The sequence below is a fragment of the Neomonachus schauinslandi genome, chromosome 4 (assembly GCF_002201575.2).
Source record: "Neomonachus schauinslandi chromosome 4, ASM220157v2, whole genome shotgun sequence".
Lineage (NCBI taxonomy): Eukaryota > Metazoa > Chordata > Mammalia > Carnivora > Phocidae > Neomonachus > Neomonachus schauinslandi.
Window position 1 is genome coordinate 17,242,987 of NC_058406.1, and position 16,249 is coordinate 17,259,235.

General features: G+C 44.5%; 1 protein-coding gene and 1 long non-coding RNA gene across 2 annotated transcripts; both read right to left on the reverse strand.

The window, feature by feature from the left end:
* Positions 1–276: 276 nt before the first annotated feature.
* Positions 277–13,590, reverse strand: FUCA1 (alpha-L-fucosidase 1). The gene is made up of 8 exons (XM_021684125.1): positions 13,146–13,590; positions 11,164–11,298; positions 9,155–9,292; positions 6,048–6,153; positions 4,353–4,553; positions 2,704–2,894; positions 1,257–1,356; positions 277–1,045 (listed from the first exon to the last, which is right to left on the reverse strand). Exons 1-8 carry the CDS (start codon positions 13,532–13,534, stop codon positions 905–907), a joined length of 1,401 nt encoding a protein of 466 aa, XP_021539800.1. The 5' UTR covers positions 13,535–13,590; the 3' UTR covers positions 277–904.
* LOC110575179 lies at positions 12,793–13,112 on the reverse strand. Its single transcript, XR_002480007.1, has 3 exons — positions 13,085–13,112; positions 12,918–12,974; positions 12,793–12,808 (listed from the first exon to the last, which is right to left on the reverse strand). It is a non-coding gene; the product is annotated as an uncharacterized LOC110575179 (long non-coding RNA).
* Positions 13,591–16,249: the final 2,659 nt, after the last annotated feature.

The following is a 16,249-nucleotide window of genomic DNA, read 5'->3' on the forward strand; positions in this document are numbered from 1 at the left end:
AAATGTTGGGTAAAAATGTATAAACATATCTATTAAATAAAAAGGAAATAGAAAATCTGATTAGATCTATAATAATTAAAGGGGCTGAACTGATAGCCAACTCAAAAGAACGGTACTAGAAGTGAGAAGCAGAAAAACCAAAGGAATTTTGTTCTTTGTTCTGCATTAAGGAGACTTGGCAAGTCCTTTTTTTTTTTTTTTTTTTAAACAGAAACAAATCTTTTCATAAACAGTCCATAAGAAACTGGGAGAAGAAAACTACAACATGCTTTTTGGTAGAAACGATCTGACATAAAAATTTATTTATTTGATATTTTAAAAAGCAGGGCAGAATCACACTCATTTTCTTCATAAGATCACTGTAAACAGACTGACTTTCTGAGCCCCTAGTTTGCTTTGGAAACTTCCAAAGGGCTGATCACTAGCAGCCCTAGCAAGCCTTTTCCTTCCCTTCCAGGCTCTCTTCCTCTCCGAGTGGTGCTGGTGACAACTGATGCTAAATACACAGCGTATGGTTGAGCTTGCCAAATCCTTTTCACCTCCTTCCATAGGCAGTAGGGTGACTTGGCTCATTCCTTATCTGAAGTCATTGATTAAGGAGACAGGTTTCAAACATAGAAAATGGAGGGAAGTTTCCGGGATAGATAATTTCCCAGGTTAGGAATAGAAGGATGAATTCAGAGCTTAACTGGTTAGTGCCTCCTGCTGATCAGGGAGAGGTATGCTAGCAATGGATCTCAGATCTCTGATCCATTGAGACATCAGTATAATGCACTCAGTTCCTTTGATTAAAATGTGTTGGAAAAGCCATCTCTGAGTAGAGAAGTAGTTTATTACAACGACGGTGCTATAAGAGGAAAACCAAAGCAGCAAATAGGAGGCAGTTCTGCCTGAACTCCAATGATCAATGCACTCCTGTCAGCTTGATAGTCCAACCAAACTCAACTGGCAGAGTAAAGAGTGGTAACTGGGGCAGATAAATGAGCAGACCTTCTTCTGGACCTGTGGACCACTTCAGATCTTTCTGGATCCCCAGCATTGTTATCTGCAGAAAGCAAAAGGGGATGTCGCACTGAGTACAGAATATGGCTTGAACGTGATGGAAGACAGCCACACTGGGCCAGGGCAGGGCAGACAGTCTGGGGGGAGGGGGTGTCAATATAGGGGAGGCCTGGGGCAGGAAGGAAGAAGTAGAAAAGACCTCCAATTCCTTTAGGAAAGGTACCTCTCGGATCGGACTGACAGAGGCTCCTCACCTGTGTAGTCGAGGTAGTTACAGGGGATACAAGGTTTAAGACTCCATTTTCTGGCCAGTGCAGGAAAATGGCATAAAGAGCTGTTCCTTTTGAGGTATACCTGGGAAAAAAAGAAAGGTCAGTGTCAGAAATATCTGGCTTGGGACCCTGACACATAGCCTCATATATCCCCCTTACAATTCTCTACCGATCCCAACACCTTGGGTCTGCCAGTGCTGCTAGAAGTGCTATGAACTCAATACCTATTAAGGTCTGTGGGACCTTAATAGACATTAAGAAAAGGGGCGCCTGGGTGGCTCAGTCGTTAAGCGTCTGCCTTCAGCTCAGATCATGATCCCGGGGTCCTGGGATCGAGCCCCACATCGGGCTCCCCGCTCGGCGGGAAGCCTGCTTCTCCCTCTCTCACTCCCCCTGCTTGTGTTCCCTCTCTAGCTGTCTCTCTCTCTCTCTCTCTGTCAAATAAATAAAATAAAATCTTAAAAAAAAAAGAAAGCAGCCCTGTAAGACTCTTTCTGGGGATCGCTTCCATTTTCCCTCTCTATTGGGTTATAAGTTTTCTTTGAACACTTTTAACGCTCACACTAGTTATTTCACACTGAAGCCATTTGCCTTTTGATTCAAATCTTTTTGCAACTCCAGATCAATGGGAAAACAACAGAGGACCCAATAAGATGTGCAGTGAAGATGGATTTGTTCTGAGAGTTCACCATGCTTAGAGAAGAGGGTGAAAATCACTAAATAGGAATCCACCCCAAACAGAAGGATGAACCGGTTTCCCCTGATGCAAAGAGCTACGTCGGATGGTACCACACACGCAGATGCCTTTCACCGAACACTTTGCATGCGCCTGGTGCTCTGTTGGGGCGCTTTACATAAATTAACACACTTCACCTCCGTAACAACCACAGGAAGCTAAGTATCATCACCCCATTTCACACTTGAAAAACACAGGCCCAAGGTCAAATAACTAGATCCATAAATCCAAGTTTGAATCACGACTTCTCCACGAGTTAGCTTTGTGATACTAGGCAAGGTATAGAGCTGCCCTGGGTCCCCCTTCTCACCGGTAACATGGGGATACAGTATCCACTTGGTGGGATTGTTGAGGGGATTCAGTGAGTGGAAAGAATTTGGATTGGAGCCTTAAACATTGGAGGTGCTGTGCAAGCCTTGGCTATTACTATTTTTAGGAGGCAGGGTAACAGGTCAAGTATATTCACAGACACTTTGTAGCTCCTCCTTTCACCAAGCCAACCATACCTCTCACTAGTCAAAGATATCTTGGTGGCTTAATACATAAATTGGGGTACAAATTTAACAGGAGAAGCACAGCTTTGGGGTTTCCTCAAGATGGCTTCTACCCTGGCTTGTAACACTGTGGACCCGAGGAGACGCCAGCTGGGGAGGGGCTTGTCCTGTTCCCGCACGCAGCAGAGGACAAGCTCACCACACGGACGTCGTGTTCCTTTCCAGTTGTATCCTCCATGGTTTAGAGGCATAGATTGCCTCCCCATTGATGTTCAGCCACTTCCCAACAGCAAGAAGTCTTTCTTGGAAGATGGGAACAATCAGTCCATCTTTAGTTGGTCCAATATTGAGAAGGTAGTTGCCTCCCAAGCTCACGGTCTGAACCAGTTCCTGGAGAGAAAAGAAACAATGAAATCCTAGTGATGACTGCCAAGCCCAGCATAACGCCTACAGCACACAGGTATTAAGAGAAGAAAAAGAATCTAGGGCACATTCTCTCCTTTGGTGAATATCCTTTACCCTTTTGAAAAGGCTCTCTATTTTTTGTCATCATAAAAGCAGGACGGGCTTATATGAGAAAACTGAAAAATCCTGCTACAAAGTGGAGAAATACATTAATTTGAATTCCACGGAGTAATCACGGGCCTGTGCTTCCCCGGGGGTGGCGTGCAGTGGAATGGGCCATGCGTCAGCAGCACAGAGTGTGATCGGGGAAGCTGAGAACAAAGCACCTGGCTGTGATCACATGGAGCCGTGAGGAGAGAGTATGGGGATCAGAGGACAGAGGTTCTGAGTGGGTGCCAGGGAGACTTGGGGGACATGGAAGAGATATGCAGAATTTGGGACACTCTGTATGAAATGGGTGACATAAATGTGTATGCTGTCCCTTTGGAAAAACATGCTATAAAGGGATATATTCTTCAAGGCTTCTGGAGTGGTGTGGTGTGCATGGTGTGTGCATGTGTGTGCGTGTTTACTGTGATCTCAAACGGGTACGCTTCAAGTGGACCCAGAAAAATTACATTCAGAAAACTGAAAAAAGACTGTGTTACAGGACCCCCAAAGACAGCACACCATCAACTTTTGATACTCCCTCTGGTCTTTTCCCTGTGCAGTGGAAATATATTTTATATAGTTGTGATAATCTGTAACTTAGTTTTTCATTCAAACCCTAGGCATTGACCTATATTACATTCATAAAAATTTTAATGGTTAAGGAAAATCCCCAAATCTACTTAAATATCCCTTTATGGCTGTAAGAAATTAAAACAACCCACATATCCAACTGCAAATAATTCTGGGAAGAACATCTCTATATGTAAGACTTTCTTCTGTAATTACAATTATTTCCTTAGGACAGTTTTTTTTTTTAAAGATTTTATTTATTTATTCATGAGAGAGAGAGAGAGAGAGAGAGAGAGGCAGAGGGAGAAGCAGATGCGGGGCTTGATCCCAGCACCCTGGGATCATGACCTGAGCCGAAGGCAGACGCTTAACCATCTGAGCCACCCAGGCACCCCCCCCCCTTTTTTTTTTTAAGATTTATTTATTTATTTGAGGGGGGTGGAGGGGTAGAGGGAGAGGGAGAGAGAATACCAAGCAGACTCCACGCTGAGCGTGGAGCCTGATGTGGAGCTCAATCTCACAACTCCAAGGTCACGATCTGAGCTGAAACCAGAAGTTGGACGCTTAACCAACCCAGATGCCCCAGGACAGGTTTCTATGGGTATGTTCAATGACCCCAGGGGGTTCTATCGACCTGCACTTCCATCCAGAGTGCTCCCATCAGTCCTAGTTAGAAGGCTAATTTGAGACAGTAGTTAACAAATAACTCACAGGTGCTCTTACCGAAATGATTTCACAGTCACTTGCAATGTCCCCCATCACCATGTTACGACGAAAGCCCCAGGAGATCTTGTCTATGGAGGTACACATTTCCCACTTGTGATCTGGCAAGCTCTCTGGCTTGAATTTATCTTGACAGTTGTAGTATCCTCCATGGTGACAGGAAGTATTCTGACCCCACCGGTCATTTACCACTACCTGATCCTAAAAGAAGAGAGTACTGGGTCATCTGGGGTAAAACCACTTCGTTTCCTTACATAATGCAGTTTGGTAAATTGTGTATTTGGATATAATGAAGAGACCTGGTCTAGAACAGTTCTCAACGGGGGCTATTTTGCTTAAGAGACTTTTGGCAAAGTCTAGAGACATTTTTGGTTGCCACCGTTGGGGTGGTGCTACTGCCATCTAGTGGGTGGAGGCCAGGCATGCTGTTAAACGTCACAGGACAAACAAGACAGCCCCCTCACAACAAATTATCCAGCCCCAAATGTCAATAGTGCTGAGGCTGAGAAACCCTAGTCAAGCCACATGTAATGTCAGAGCTGGGAGAGCCTGTTTTAAAGATCATCTGGTAAACCACTTCTTCCATTAAAGGAGAAATGGGGAGAAGAAGACGTGCCCGAGGTCACACCCCCGGGCAGAGTTTCAGGAGGCTGGGACTGTGAATCAGGTATGTGAACTCAGCCCAGGATGCTTTCCACTACGTGGCCCTGACTTTCTTTTCCTAGGTAAAGAAAAGTCAGCAAATATTTTCTTTCCTTCAAATCTTTGCTGAACTATGAGAAATCATTATGGAGAATATCTTTTTTTTAAAAGATTTTTAAAAAATTTATTTGAAAGAGAGCATAGGCAGGGGGAGAAGCAGGCAGAGGGAGAAGCAGGCTTCCCGCGGAGCAAGGAGCGCGATGCGGGACTCGATCCCAGGACCCTGGGATCATGACCTGAGCCGAAGGCAGACACTTAACCGACTGAGCCACCCAGGCGCCCCTCAGAATATCTTAATGTTAATGATTAACACTACTATGATTCTTGTACTGGGGTATCCAAGGTGAATAAAACAGTTCTTGCCCTTAGAGATCCAGCAGAGACTGGCTGAGTAGACAGGTATGTGGACAATATGACATCACATCAGAGTTATTTATCTAACTTAAATGGGGAACACTGATCCGGGTAGGTAGGATCCAGGTGTGATCTCACCTAATCTATGGTGGATGTAAGAGAAATGAAATTCCTTCTTGAGAGTTAAACTGCATAACCAGCGTAGATCGGATGAGGTCATAAATATTTGCATCTTATTCTTATCATTTCATTGTAGATGTTTTGTATATTAATTTTTTGGATGTTTTTCTCATTTATAATGTTTGCGTGCTTAATAGTTTATTTTACTTTCTCTAAGTCTCTGGGACTTTTACGTACTGCTTCTATTCTACTACCTAAATTTAACAAGCTGTATACCTCTGTTGTCGAAATCAAGAATTAAAGGAGAAAAAGAAAGCTTATACTCTAAGGAAGGTGGGGAAAAGAATTAAAGGAGAAACCTTTAACATCCATGAAGTCCCCTGGTCCCTACCACCTCCGTGTCACTACTAGTATTTATTATTGTTGCTGTTGTCACTGTTATTACTCCAGATCTTGGCTCCTTACTCTTTCCCTTTTCACATAACAGATAAATAAGAAAGAAGTCATGCAATCACATGCCTTGACTGGGCTATCATTGTAGAGCCAAGAAAGAAACACCGTAGAGTTCCAGTAAGTATCAGGACATTCCCACTCTCCATCAGACCAAAGCAAGTCAGGTTCATACCTGAAAGACACGTGATTAGGACAAAGTTTGTTATCTGAATCTATTCACAGTAAAGTCTTATGGATCTGTTTTGTAACAGATATTTTAAGATTTTCTCCCATTTTGAAAGTACCATATAATTACCATGGTGCAGACAATGTAGAAAACTAAAGAGACAAAACAACACCATAACTCTGTTAAGGTTGCTCACATAACCACTGTTTAATATACAGTATTTTGGAACATTTCCTCCTAATCTTTTTTCGATGTCTTCCGAAAAAAATAGGGTTGTAATCAGTATATAAACAATTTGGTTTCCTTGCACCAGCTAATTCCAATGAAAAGAGTGGTGCTGGGTGCCTGGGTGGCTCAGTTGGTTAAGCGACTGCCTTCGGCTCAGGTCATGATCCTGGAGTCCCGGGATCGAGTCCCGCATCGGGCTCCCTGCTCGGCAGGGAGTCTGCTTCTCCCTCTGACCCTCCCCCCTCTCATGTGCTCTCTCTCTCTCTCATTCTGTCTCAAATAAATAAATAAAATCTTAAAAAAAAAAAAGAAAAGAAAAGAGTGGTGCTCCAGAACTATAGAATTAAGCTTCCTGCTTTTAAGATGTATTAACAAGTTAGGAAACAATAGATGTTGGCGAGGATGTGGAGAAAGGGGAACCCTCTTGCACTGTTGGTGGGAACACAAACTGGGGCAGCCACTCTGGAGAACAGTATGGAGGTTCCTCAAAAAGTTAAAAATAGAATTACTCTATGACCCAGCAATTGCACTACTAGGTATTTATCCAAAGGATACAAAAATAGTGATTTGAAGGGGTATGTGCACACCAATGTTTATTAGCAGCAATGTCCACAATTGCCAAAATATGGAAAATAAAGAAGATGTGGCGTACACTCACACACACACGTGCAGGCACACAGAGAGGAATATTACTGAGCCATCGAATACAATGAAATCCTGCCATTTGCAAAGATGTGGATGGAACTAGAATGTATTACACTAAGTGAAGTCAGTCAGTCAGAGAAAGACAAATACCATATGATTTCACTCATAGGTGGAATTTAAGAAACAAAACACATGAACATAGGGGAAGGGAAAGCCAAAATAAAATAGTTAAAAACAGAGAGAGAGGCAAACCATAAGAGACTCTTAACTCTAGGAAACAAATGGAGGGTTGCTGGAGGGGAGGTGGGTGGGGTGATGGGGTAACTGGGTGATGGGCATTCAGGAGGGCACGTGTTATGATGAGCACTGGATGTTACATGCAGCTAATGAATCACTAAACTCTACCCTGAACCTAATAATACATTACTTATTAACTACAATTTAAATTTAAAAAATTATCTGTATTTTTAATTGAAAAAAATGTTTTAAGAGCTTGAACTATTTCAGGAAATGCATTGTTTTGGACAACTACCCAAAGCTTCAACTATAAGGGATCTCTACAGTCCACCTAAGCAACAGCTGCACCTTTCACATATTCCATTCTGACCTCTATGTGGCATGAGTGTGTGTGTGTGCACACACACACACCTATAAGGTAAGCATGATTATTCCCATTTAGAGAGCAAGAACTGGACGCTCAGCAGGGCAATTTTTTTTTTTTTTTAGGGCAATTTGTTTTAGGTGACAAAACTTACAAGCAGTAGGAGCTCGAACTCAAATGCATATCTGTCGATGCCTGATCCTATGCTGTCCTCTGTAATCAGGACAGCAAGTGGACTCCAGGGAAAAGCTTGCCTGTCTAAGAGGCAAGTATAATGCAGATGGTCTGTGTTTTACTGTGGACAAGAAACTGTACTAGGCACTTTATACTCATTACCTCATTAGTTGTCACAACAACCCTGCGGTGTATATTATCCCCATTTCACAGACAAAGCAACTGAGATCTAGAAAGATTAAGGAGTTTATTCAAGGCCACACAGCCAGCAAGAAAAAGAAGTGGACTTCAGATCCAGTTCTGTCTAATTCCAAGCCTCTGCTGGTCTCTTACAACCTACTATATCCCTAGGGAGGTCACCTGGATGCAAGGAATTTTGTTTTGGTTTTGGTCTAAAATGAAAATCCAGGAAGAGATGGCTGCGCCTAGAGCTTTAAAGGTCCACCATCCTCTATGAGCCAGCCCCCAGGTGCAAGAAGGGCAAATTAGAAATAAAGCATGGTGAAGACTAGTGATGAATCCCAATGTGAAAGTGATCATTTTAAGAAAAAAAATGATAACACCACCCTTATTCTGTACCAGGCAAGGTGACAGATACTTTTCACATGTTATTCTGAGCCCTGTATCGAAGGCATTATTTCCCTACTTTACAGACTGAGAATCTGAGGCTCAGAAGGGTGGTTCTTTAAGGCTGGTGAGTAACAAGAGCCAGGATTCAAATGCAAATCTTGCCAGATGCCAAATCCTTTGCTGGGTCCTTGGGGCCCTGTTGCCCCTCTCCAAGGTCCTGACAAAGAAACCAGCATGCAAGGAGGGACTGAAGTTTTGACTTAAAAACTTAAAACCCCCACCCTCGGTTTGTTTGTTTCAATCTACAAAAGCAATATGACCACATTAGGGGAGTTTTGAACAGTAGGAGGAAAAAATATATTCTTTTTTTTTTTTTAAAGATTTTATTTATTTATTTGAGAGAGAGAGAATGAGAGAGAGCAAGCACATGAGAGGGGGGAGGGTCAGAGGGAGAAGCAGACTCCCTGCCGAGCAGGGAGCCTGATGCGGGACTCGATCCAGGGACTCGATCCAGGGACTCCAGGATCATGACCTGAGCCGAAGGCAGTCGCTTAACCAACTGAGCCACCCAGGCGCCCAAATATATTCTGTCTTAATGCAAAACACTATTTTCATTTTGCTGTCTTACAGATTTTTTTCCACATTCCTTCCTTTCCCCCTCCCCCAAATTTAACAGTATCCTATAGGAAGCTCTGATTTCACTGATAAAAGTCATAAGGACAAAAACATGTATACATATATATATATATATATATATATATATATTTTTTTTTTTTTTTTTTTTTTTACCTGTTAACAAGGTCATATAGCTCTGGCATTGTTTTTGCACGGACAAAATACTGTGTTTTGAAGCCATTTTTCTTATCAAGTAGGTAGAGTGGGTGGAACCATTCTAAAAGTGAGTGATAGAGTCCATAACGTATGTTCCTTAAACAGAAAAACAGAACAGCAAATGTCCATTAAACAAAGAAAAAATAATGTAGTTTAAGAAAAACCAGTGGCAGCATTTTTACATCTCAGTGAAACTCACGAGTAAGGGTGTGCAGGGGCAAGTGGGATCGCAACCATTTCCTTAAATTATCTCTTATCATTAACTTAAACAAAATGACTGGGTTTTTGATCACACACAGGATTACTTTCTATACATAAATACCTTAACATCAAATGTCACTTTTTAAAAAGATTTTATTTATTTATTTGGAGAGACAGGGAGAGAGCACAAGCAGCGGGGGGAGGGCAGAGGGGGAAGCAGACTCTCCACCGAGCAGGGAGCCCGATGCGGGACTCAATCCCAGGACCCAGAGATCATGACCTGAGCCGAAGGCAGATGCTTAACCGACTGAGCCACCCAGGCGCCCCTCAAATGTCATTTAAACCATCTTTTATCTATGTCCATTATCTCAGTAATAATACACAGTCCTTTTTAAAAACTGTTTTCTCTGTCAGTCGTAAGAATACATATTGTAGAGATACTGGAAAATAGAAAAAAGTATAAAGAATAAAACATCCCAAATCTCATCACTCGGAAATAATCATTAGTAACATTTTCTACATAGTTGAAATTAATGAACATGGGTTTATTGTTTCATTTAAGATTTACTAACAGTTCTTAACATTAAAATGTTAAGAATTCTCAACCAAAATGAAAAAGAGTCAAAGTGACCTATTTTCGTACACAATAAAACTTGTTTGGAGTTATGAATGGTGAGTGTCACAGAAACGCCACCCTGCAGTGAGAAGTAAGGATAACATTGCAACAGCACAGATAAGACAGAAAGAATTAGAGTTAGATATTTCATCATATGACTCAGGGACTAAATAGATACAAAGAAGGTAAAAATCAAGGATCATAAAGTCCAGTCTAATCAACATCTGACTTTTATAGCGGGACTGTTTTTGCTTTGCAGGACTTTGTGCACAGCACTGGGAAACTGAATATTGACCAGGTGACCAGAGTCAGCAGATGCTTTCTTTATGGGCCACATAGCATTTTAGTCTTTGCAAGCCTTGCGGTCTCTATTCCAACTCTGAAATTGTAACTTGAAAGCAGCCACAGACACAACACATAAATAAGTGGGTGTAACTGTGTTCCAATCAAACTTTATTTATACAAACAGGTAGCTGGCCTACTCCTTAAATAGGGCATCAAGTTTACCAAATCACAATAAAGCTGAGATGGGGTAAAGTACAAATACCACTTTTCCTCTCTATAGGTAATCATACCCAGAACTGTAAGGTCCCAAACCAGAATAACTGGGTTCAAATCCCACCTTTGCCACTTCCAAGCTATTTGATCTTGGGAAGTTACTTCTTATTAAATGGCAAACATTAGGGAGCATTAATTAGAATCAACCAAGCTGCTCCTTACCTCACTTTCTGGCTCCCTTAACTGCTGCCTTTGTCAGTTCCCTCTTGACCTAGGATTCATCCAAACTTTCTCTGAATACCCGCAAAGCTGCATGTTGACAGCTGAGGGGGACACAAAGATGACAGAGCCAGTCCTTCATCAGACACTGGAAAAGGCCTTGGGTTGGAAGGCCTTCCAGAAAGAATCCTTCACAGAATGCATATGAGGCACTGTGGTCTACACTGGGTATCCCTCACCTAAACAGGGCCATGAACTTCTCTGATGATACCACCTTCGGTCACATGAAAAGTGCCGAGCATCAAACACTGCTAATGCAAAGGCCAGAAACCTTCAGGTTTACTCACTACATGCAAACTTAGAAAACACACGAGAGCACAGAGGAATGATAGATCAAAAGAGATGACAAGAGTAACCATCTGTAGATACTTACCTCTTCCGGAGGGCTTTTCCCAACTCACCCACCAAATCACGATGGGGACCCACATCCTTAGAGTTCCAGTTCCAAGATACAGGGCTTGGCCAGTTTGTGAAGCCTTCGTGGTGCTTTGTTGTTAGGACTACATACCTGTGGACAGCAGAACTACATGAGCAAAGGAAGCAGGTGGTGGGCCAGAAGCATGAGCTTACCCAGCATGCCTGAGGTTTTAAAAAAGGTTGGGAGGACTTGACCACAGGAAATGTACTTGCATGCGTGACTGTGTTGGTGATACCCAAGGAGTCGCTACAGTCACATCTCCCCGTGGGTACTGTTCCAGGAATGGAAGCAAACTTAAGGAAGCCAGAGTCCTTAGTCCCCAGCCAAGGAGGAGGCCCAGAGGGAAGGAAGGAGTAAGGGAAAAGAAGTGCACCTTAGCTCTCTCATTCTGGAAATAGCAGATGATAGAAAAGTAAAACAAAAGGTCATATGAACTGCCTCTCATTTATAGAGGTGATAAAAGACCAAAAGAGCTGGAGAGAAAAGTGCAGTGTTGAAATAACACTCAACATTTCATTTGCTCATATGGCAGAAAACCCCATGATGCCTGCACATGATAATTTAATCACTGGCTGGTGTGGGGAGCTCCAAAACTTTAAGGGCCTGTTAGTATTTCAGCCTTTGTGGGCTCCATTCCTCTCTGTGGCATATTCTTTTTCTTTTTTAACCCTTTTTAAAATGTAAAAATCGTTCTCATCTCATGGAATTTACAGAAACAGGCAGAGGACCTATCTCTCTGGCCAGTTTGCAAACCCCTGGTATGGTGAAAGGAACCTTTGCCTTGGAGTCATGAGATTTGGACATAGGACATTAGTTCCCTTCCTCTATCTGGGCTTGTCACCTGGGCCACAAAATAAAGGGCCTGGACAAAGGTCTCCCAGATTTCAATTTTTTTTTTAATTTGTAAATTAGGGATCTCTAAGGCTCCTATTAGACAGTGACCACCACCTGTGTTTATTTGAGTCTTATATTCCCATTCATTTATCGGCAAACACTAAACATCAGCTGTAAATTTTCTTTAGTACAAGAAAACTTGTCCAAGGGAAACTAAAACCCAGGAGGTGACTGAGGAGATAAGGTAAGGGTGGAAGACTGCTCTAAGCCAGGAGCTGGAAAACCTCCCTGCCTCCGTTCTTACCCTCCTTCAACCCGCTTCCCTCCTGGCCGCCAAGCTAACTCTTCTAGAAGCTGGGGGCAACCATTCTCCGACTTCACACCTGACAACATACTGCCCTCGAGGATTAGTCCTTCCGGATTGGCCCCAGCCTTCAACAGCCTCTCCCTTCCCCATTTCAGCACGCCACGCCACACTTTCTTCTCTGAATCCTCCGCACGCAAGCTTAGACAGCTCTCAAAATAGTTCAAACATCTCTTGGGCACTCTCTGTGTGCAAGGCATTGAGAAGAGCAGGTGAGTGAGAATCGGTCCCGTTGTCCAAATATACTGCGCACTTTCTTTCCCTCCCTTTTCCTCTGGGAGACGTTAAAGCTGAAAGGAACTAATACAACCCCTTTGTATCACCATGGAAGGAGGCTGCAGGGAGGTGACAAAACGCCAGACCAGTGGATGAAAATTCTGGAATCCTGATTGTCTTGATGACCTGGAAGGGACATTAGGTATCACACAGCTCGACCGTCTCGATATACAGGCGTAGACACCGAGGGCTTTCCAGCCCACCACCTCCCTGAAAACCTTTACTGTTTTCTAACCCTCAAGCAGACGCGCCTCCTTCGCGTGATCAGTCGTGCCACATTCAGTTCTGCATCCTTCGGGAGGCAAATCACAGGACCCGCGGGCACCCGAAGTCAGACCGGCAGCTGAGCGACCCCGGGCGAGCCGGCTCGTCTCCCCCACTCCGCCCCCACTCGGTTCCCACCTGCCTAACGTCAGGCCGAGCCGGGAAGGGGGGCTCCGCCGGCCCCCGCGGCGACACTCACTTGGCCCCGGCCGCCTGGAAAAGGTCGGTCCAGGCTTCCGGGTGGAAGAAGCGCGCGGTGAACTGCGGCCCGAAGTCGGCGTAGCTGAAGCCGGGCGGGTAGTTGTCGCTCATGAACTGCTCGTACTGCGGCAGACCCTCGCCCTTCCAGTGCCACCAGAACCACTCGCTGCCCCAGGCCGGCACCGAGAACACGCCCCAGTGAACGAACACCCCGAACTTGGCCTTGTCGAACCAGTCCGGGAGCGGCCGGGCGTCCAGACTCCGCCAGTCCGGGGTGTAGCGGCGCGGACGCTGGGCCCCGCGCACGTACGCCGCTCGGAGCACCAGCAGCAGCAGCAGCAGCAGCAGCAGCAGCCGCCGCCCGGGGCCCACCGCCCTCGACTTCATGTCGGAGGTCCGCGTCGCTGCCTCCGAGCCTCCACCGCCACCTCTTAACGCGCAGGTATAGGCCGCGCGGTTCCGCCCACTCTCACTAATGATTGGCTCAGAAGGGAAAGGGGGCGTGTCAACCCAGGCTGCTTGGCGACGGTCTTCCCCTCCGGGTCGGCCGTTCCTTCATCGCCCCCTGGCGCTCAAAGGGAGAAAAACACAAAGCGTCGTTGATCGCGCTCCGCGGAGGGATGAAGGAACACTGGGGAAGAGACCTCACAGCGGGGTTCAATCGTGGGGGTGTGAGAGGCCCAGTGCGTGCCGAGAGCTGGGAGTAGTCCATTTTGCTATTGGGAGCCATAGGGGACATCTTGAACTGTAGTATAGAAGAGCAAGCCGGGAGGCAGGAATACCAGGTGGAAAGGCATTGTGACAGTCCTGGCAGAAATAACGGGGAGGAGGGATGGGGGAAGGAGGTATTACCAGGGGAGCAGAGGGAGAAAGGTGGGCACTGAATGAGGAAGAGCCTCTGTGATCATTTTGCCTGTCTAATATTTACTGAGCTTGCTTTGGGAATTCTGAGGCAATACAAAGAGCTTAATGTCTAATTGGGAAAATAAGACCCATGCACAGACTGCCACAAAAGAACGTATTTATAGTAGCAGGGTGAGAAAATCGAGAGCCCCAGGCCCAAGGAATGCCCGTGTCAACCTTCTCTGGCAGGGAGGTCACCGGTTCCTCTACAATTTGTACACGCTCTGTGCTCAAACAGGAAGTGAGGTCATCAGGTGGGGAAGGTCTAATGACTCCACCTGGCACAGCCAGTCCTCACCTATCAGCGAGAGAACTGCAGCATGTCAGAGTCTCTGAAGGGACTTTGGCGATCCTCGACACTATCCCCTTCCCTACTCTTCCCATTTTGCGGAGGAGGAAACTGAGACCCACAGAGGGGGTTGGAGGCGCCCAAGATCACACTGCTAGTTTGAGCAGGGTTGGGACCAGAATCCAAGGATCCTGGTGTGCAATCTGTGCCTCTCAACAAGCCCTTCCCTCTTGCACCCTCGGAGGTTGTTGGGCCCTGTGTTGACGGAACCAAGCACTTCCTCATTTTAGGAGTGATAAGGAAACACAGTAGCTGTTGCTCATCGAACAGCGATTTTATTTTCGGTGTTTCTTTCTCCCCAAGATTATGTTGAAATAGTGCCTAGAGCAGTGAGCAGGGATACCTCAAAACAACAAAACAAAACAAAACCCATTTTGTTTGCACACACCTTCTAGCGATCAGACTGACTAATGGTCTTTGATGTTAGAGAACTCATCATGGGGAAGATAAAATGGGACACCGTGACCTTCACTTCTCCTTATCCTCATAACCAACATGTAAATCTGCAGGGACAGATGAGAGACACGACAACAGAGTGGACAAAGCTGGAAATTGGGAAACACGCATGTCTAGCACTGGATACCACCTTGTTGGGGCTTCTTGGGCAAGTCTTGTCCACTGTCTGGGTCCGTTCCCTCATCTGAACAATGAGGGCAGCTCTCTGTCACATCCAGGGTCCCCTTTCTCTGCTTGCTCTCCTCCATAAACTAGTTCTCTATTTAGAGCAGAAATGGAGTGTGAATGTGAAAAGAGAAATGGAGGAAGTGTGGAAGTGCATTTAATTCAATGATTTTTAAACTCTAGTTTTATTCATTAAACATTAAATATTTACTGAGTATGGATATATGCCAGGCACTTGGGCATTTTCTTTGAGAAAAGCAAAAAAAGACCCCACCAATGAATAAAGAAGGGTATGCCCAAACTTTAAGGAATCACAAATTTACCTTAAAAACTCATGCCATGTCTTTGCCTTACAAAAATATAGGTATCTGGATAAAATAAATTTTGATATTCCAAAATGCTTTTCGGGAGCTGTTTGATTACACAGATATTGACCCGTTCTCTTAAGACTCTATGCTGTTGGGCGCCTGGGTGGCTCAGTCAGTTAAGCGTCTGCCTTGGGCTCAGGTCATGATCCCAGAGTCCTGGGATTGAGTCCTGCATCAGGCTCCCTGCTCAGTGGGGACTCTGCTCTCCCTTTGCCCCTCCCCACCCCTCTCTCCCCTGCTCATGCTCTCTCTCTCTCTCTCGCAAAAATAAATAAAATATTAAAAAAAGACTCTATGCTATTATCAACAATAGCCAAATTATGGAAAAAGCCCAAGTGTCCATCGACTGATGAATGGATAAAGATGTGGGATATATATAATGAAATATTACTCAATCATCAAAAAGAATGAAATCTTGCCATTTGCAATGACATGGATGGAGCTAGGGTGTATTATGCTAAGCAAAATAATTCAGTCAGAGAAAGACAAATACGGTATGATTTCACTCATATGTGGAATTTAGGAAACAAAACAGATGAACATATGGGAAGGGAAAAAAAAAAGTGAGAGGGAAGCAAACCATAAGAGACTCTTAACAAAAGAGAACAAACTGAGGGCTGATGGAGGGATGTGGGTGGGGGATGGGCTAAAAGGATGGTGGGTATTAAGGAAGGCGCTTGTCATGTTGAACACTGGGTGTTACATGTAAGTGATGAATCACTAAATTCTACTCCTGAAAACAATATTACACTATCTGCTAACTAACTAGAATTTAAATAAAAATTTTGAAGAAAAAAAAGGCTCTATGCTGGATTGTCAAGGAGCACTGGGGACCAAGAGATGAACGTGGAGCTCATCTCA

Coding starts and splice junctions, on each gene's coding strand:
- FUCA1 (XM_021684125.1), bottom strand. CDS start 13,534: ATGAAGTCGAGGGCGGTGGGCCCCGGGCGGCGGCTGCTGCTGCTGCTG. Junction 11,299..13,145: donor TTCCAGGCGGCCGGGGCCAA/GTGAGTGTCGCC, acceptor TGCTGTCCACAG/GTATGTAGTCCTAACAACAA. Junction 4,554..6,047: donor ACAATGATAGCCCAGTCAAG/GCATGTGATTGC, acceptor CTCTTCTTTTAG/GATCAGGTAGTGGTAAATGA.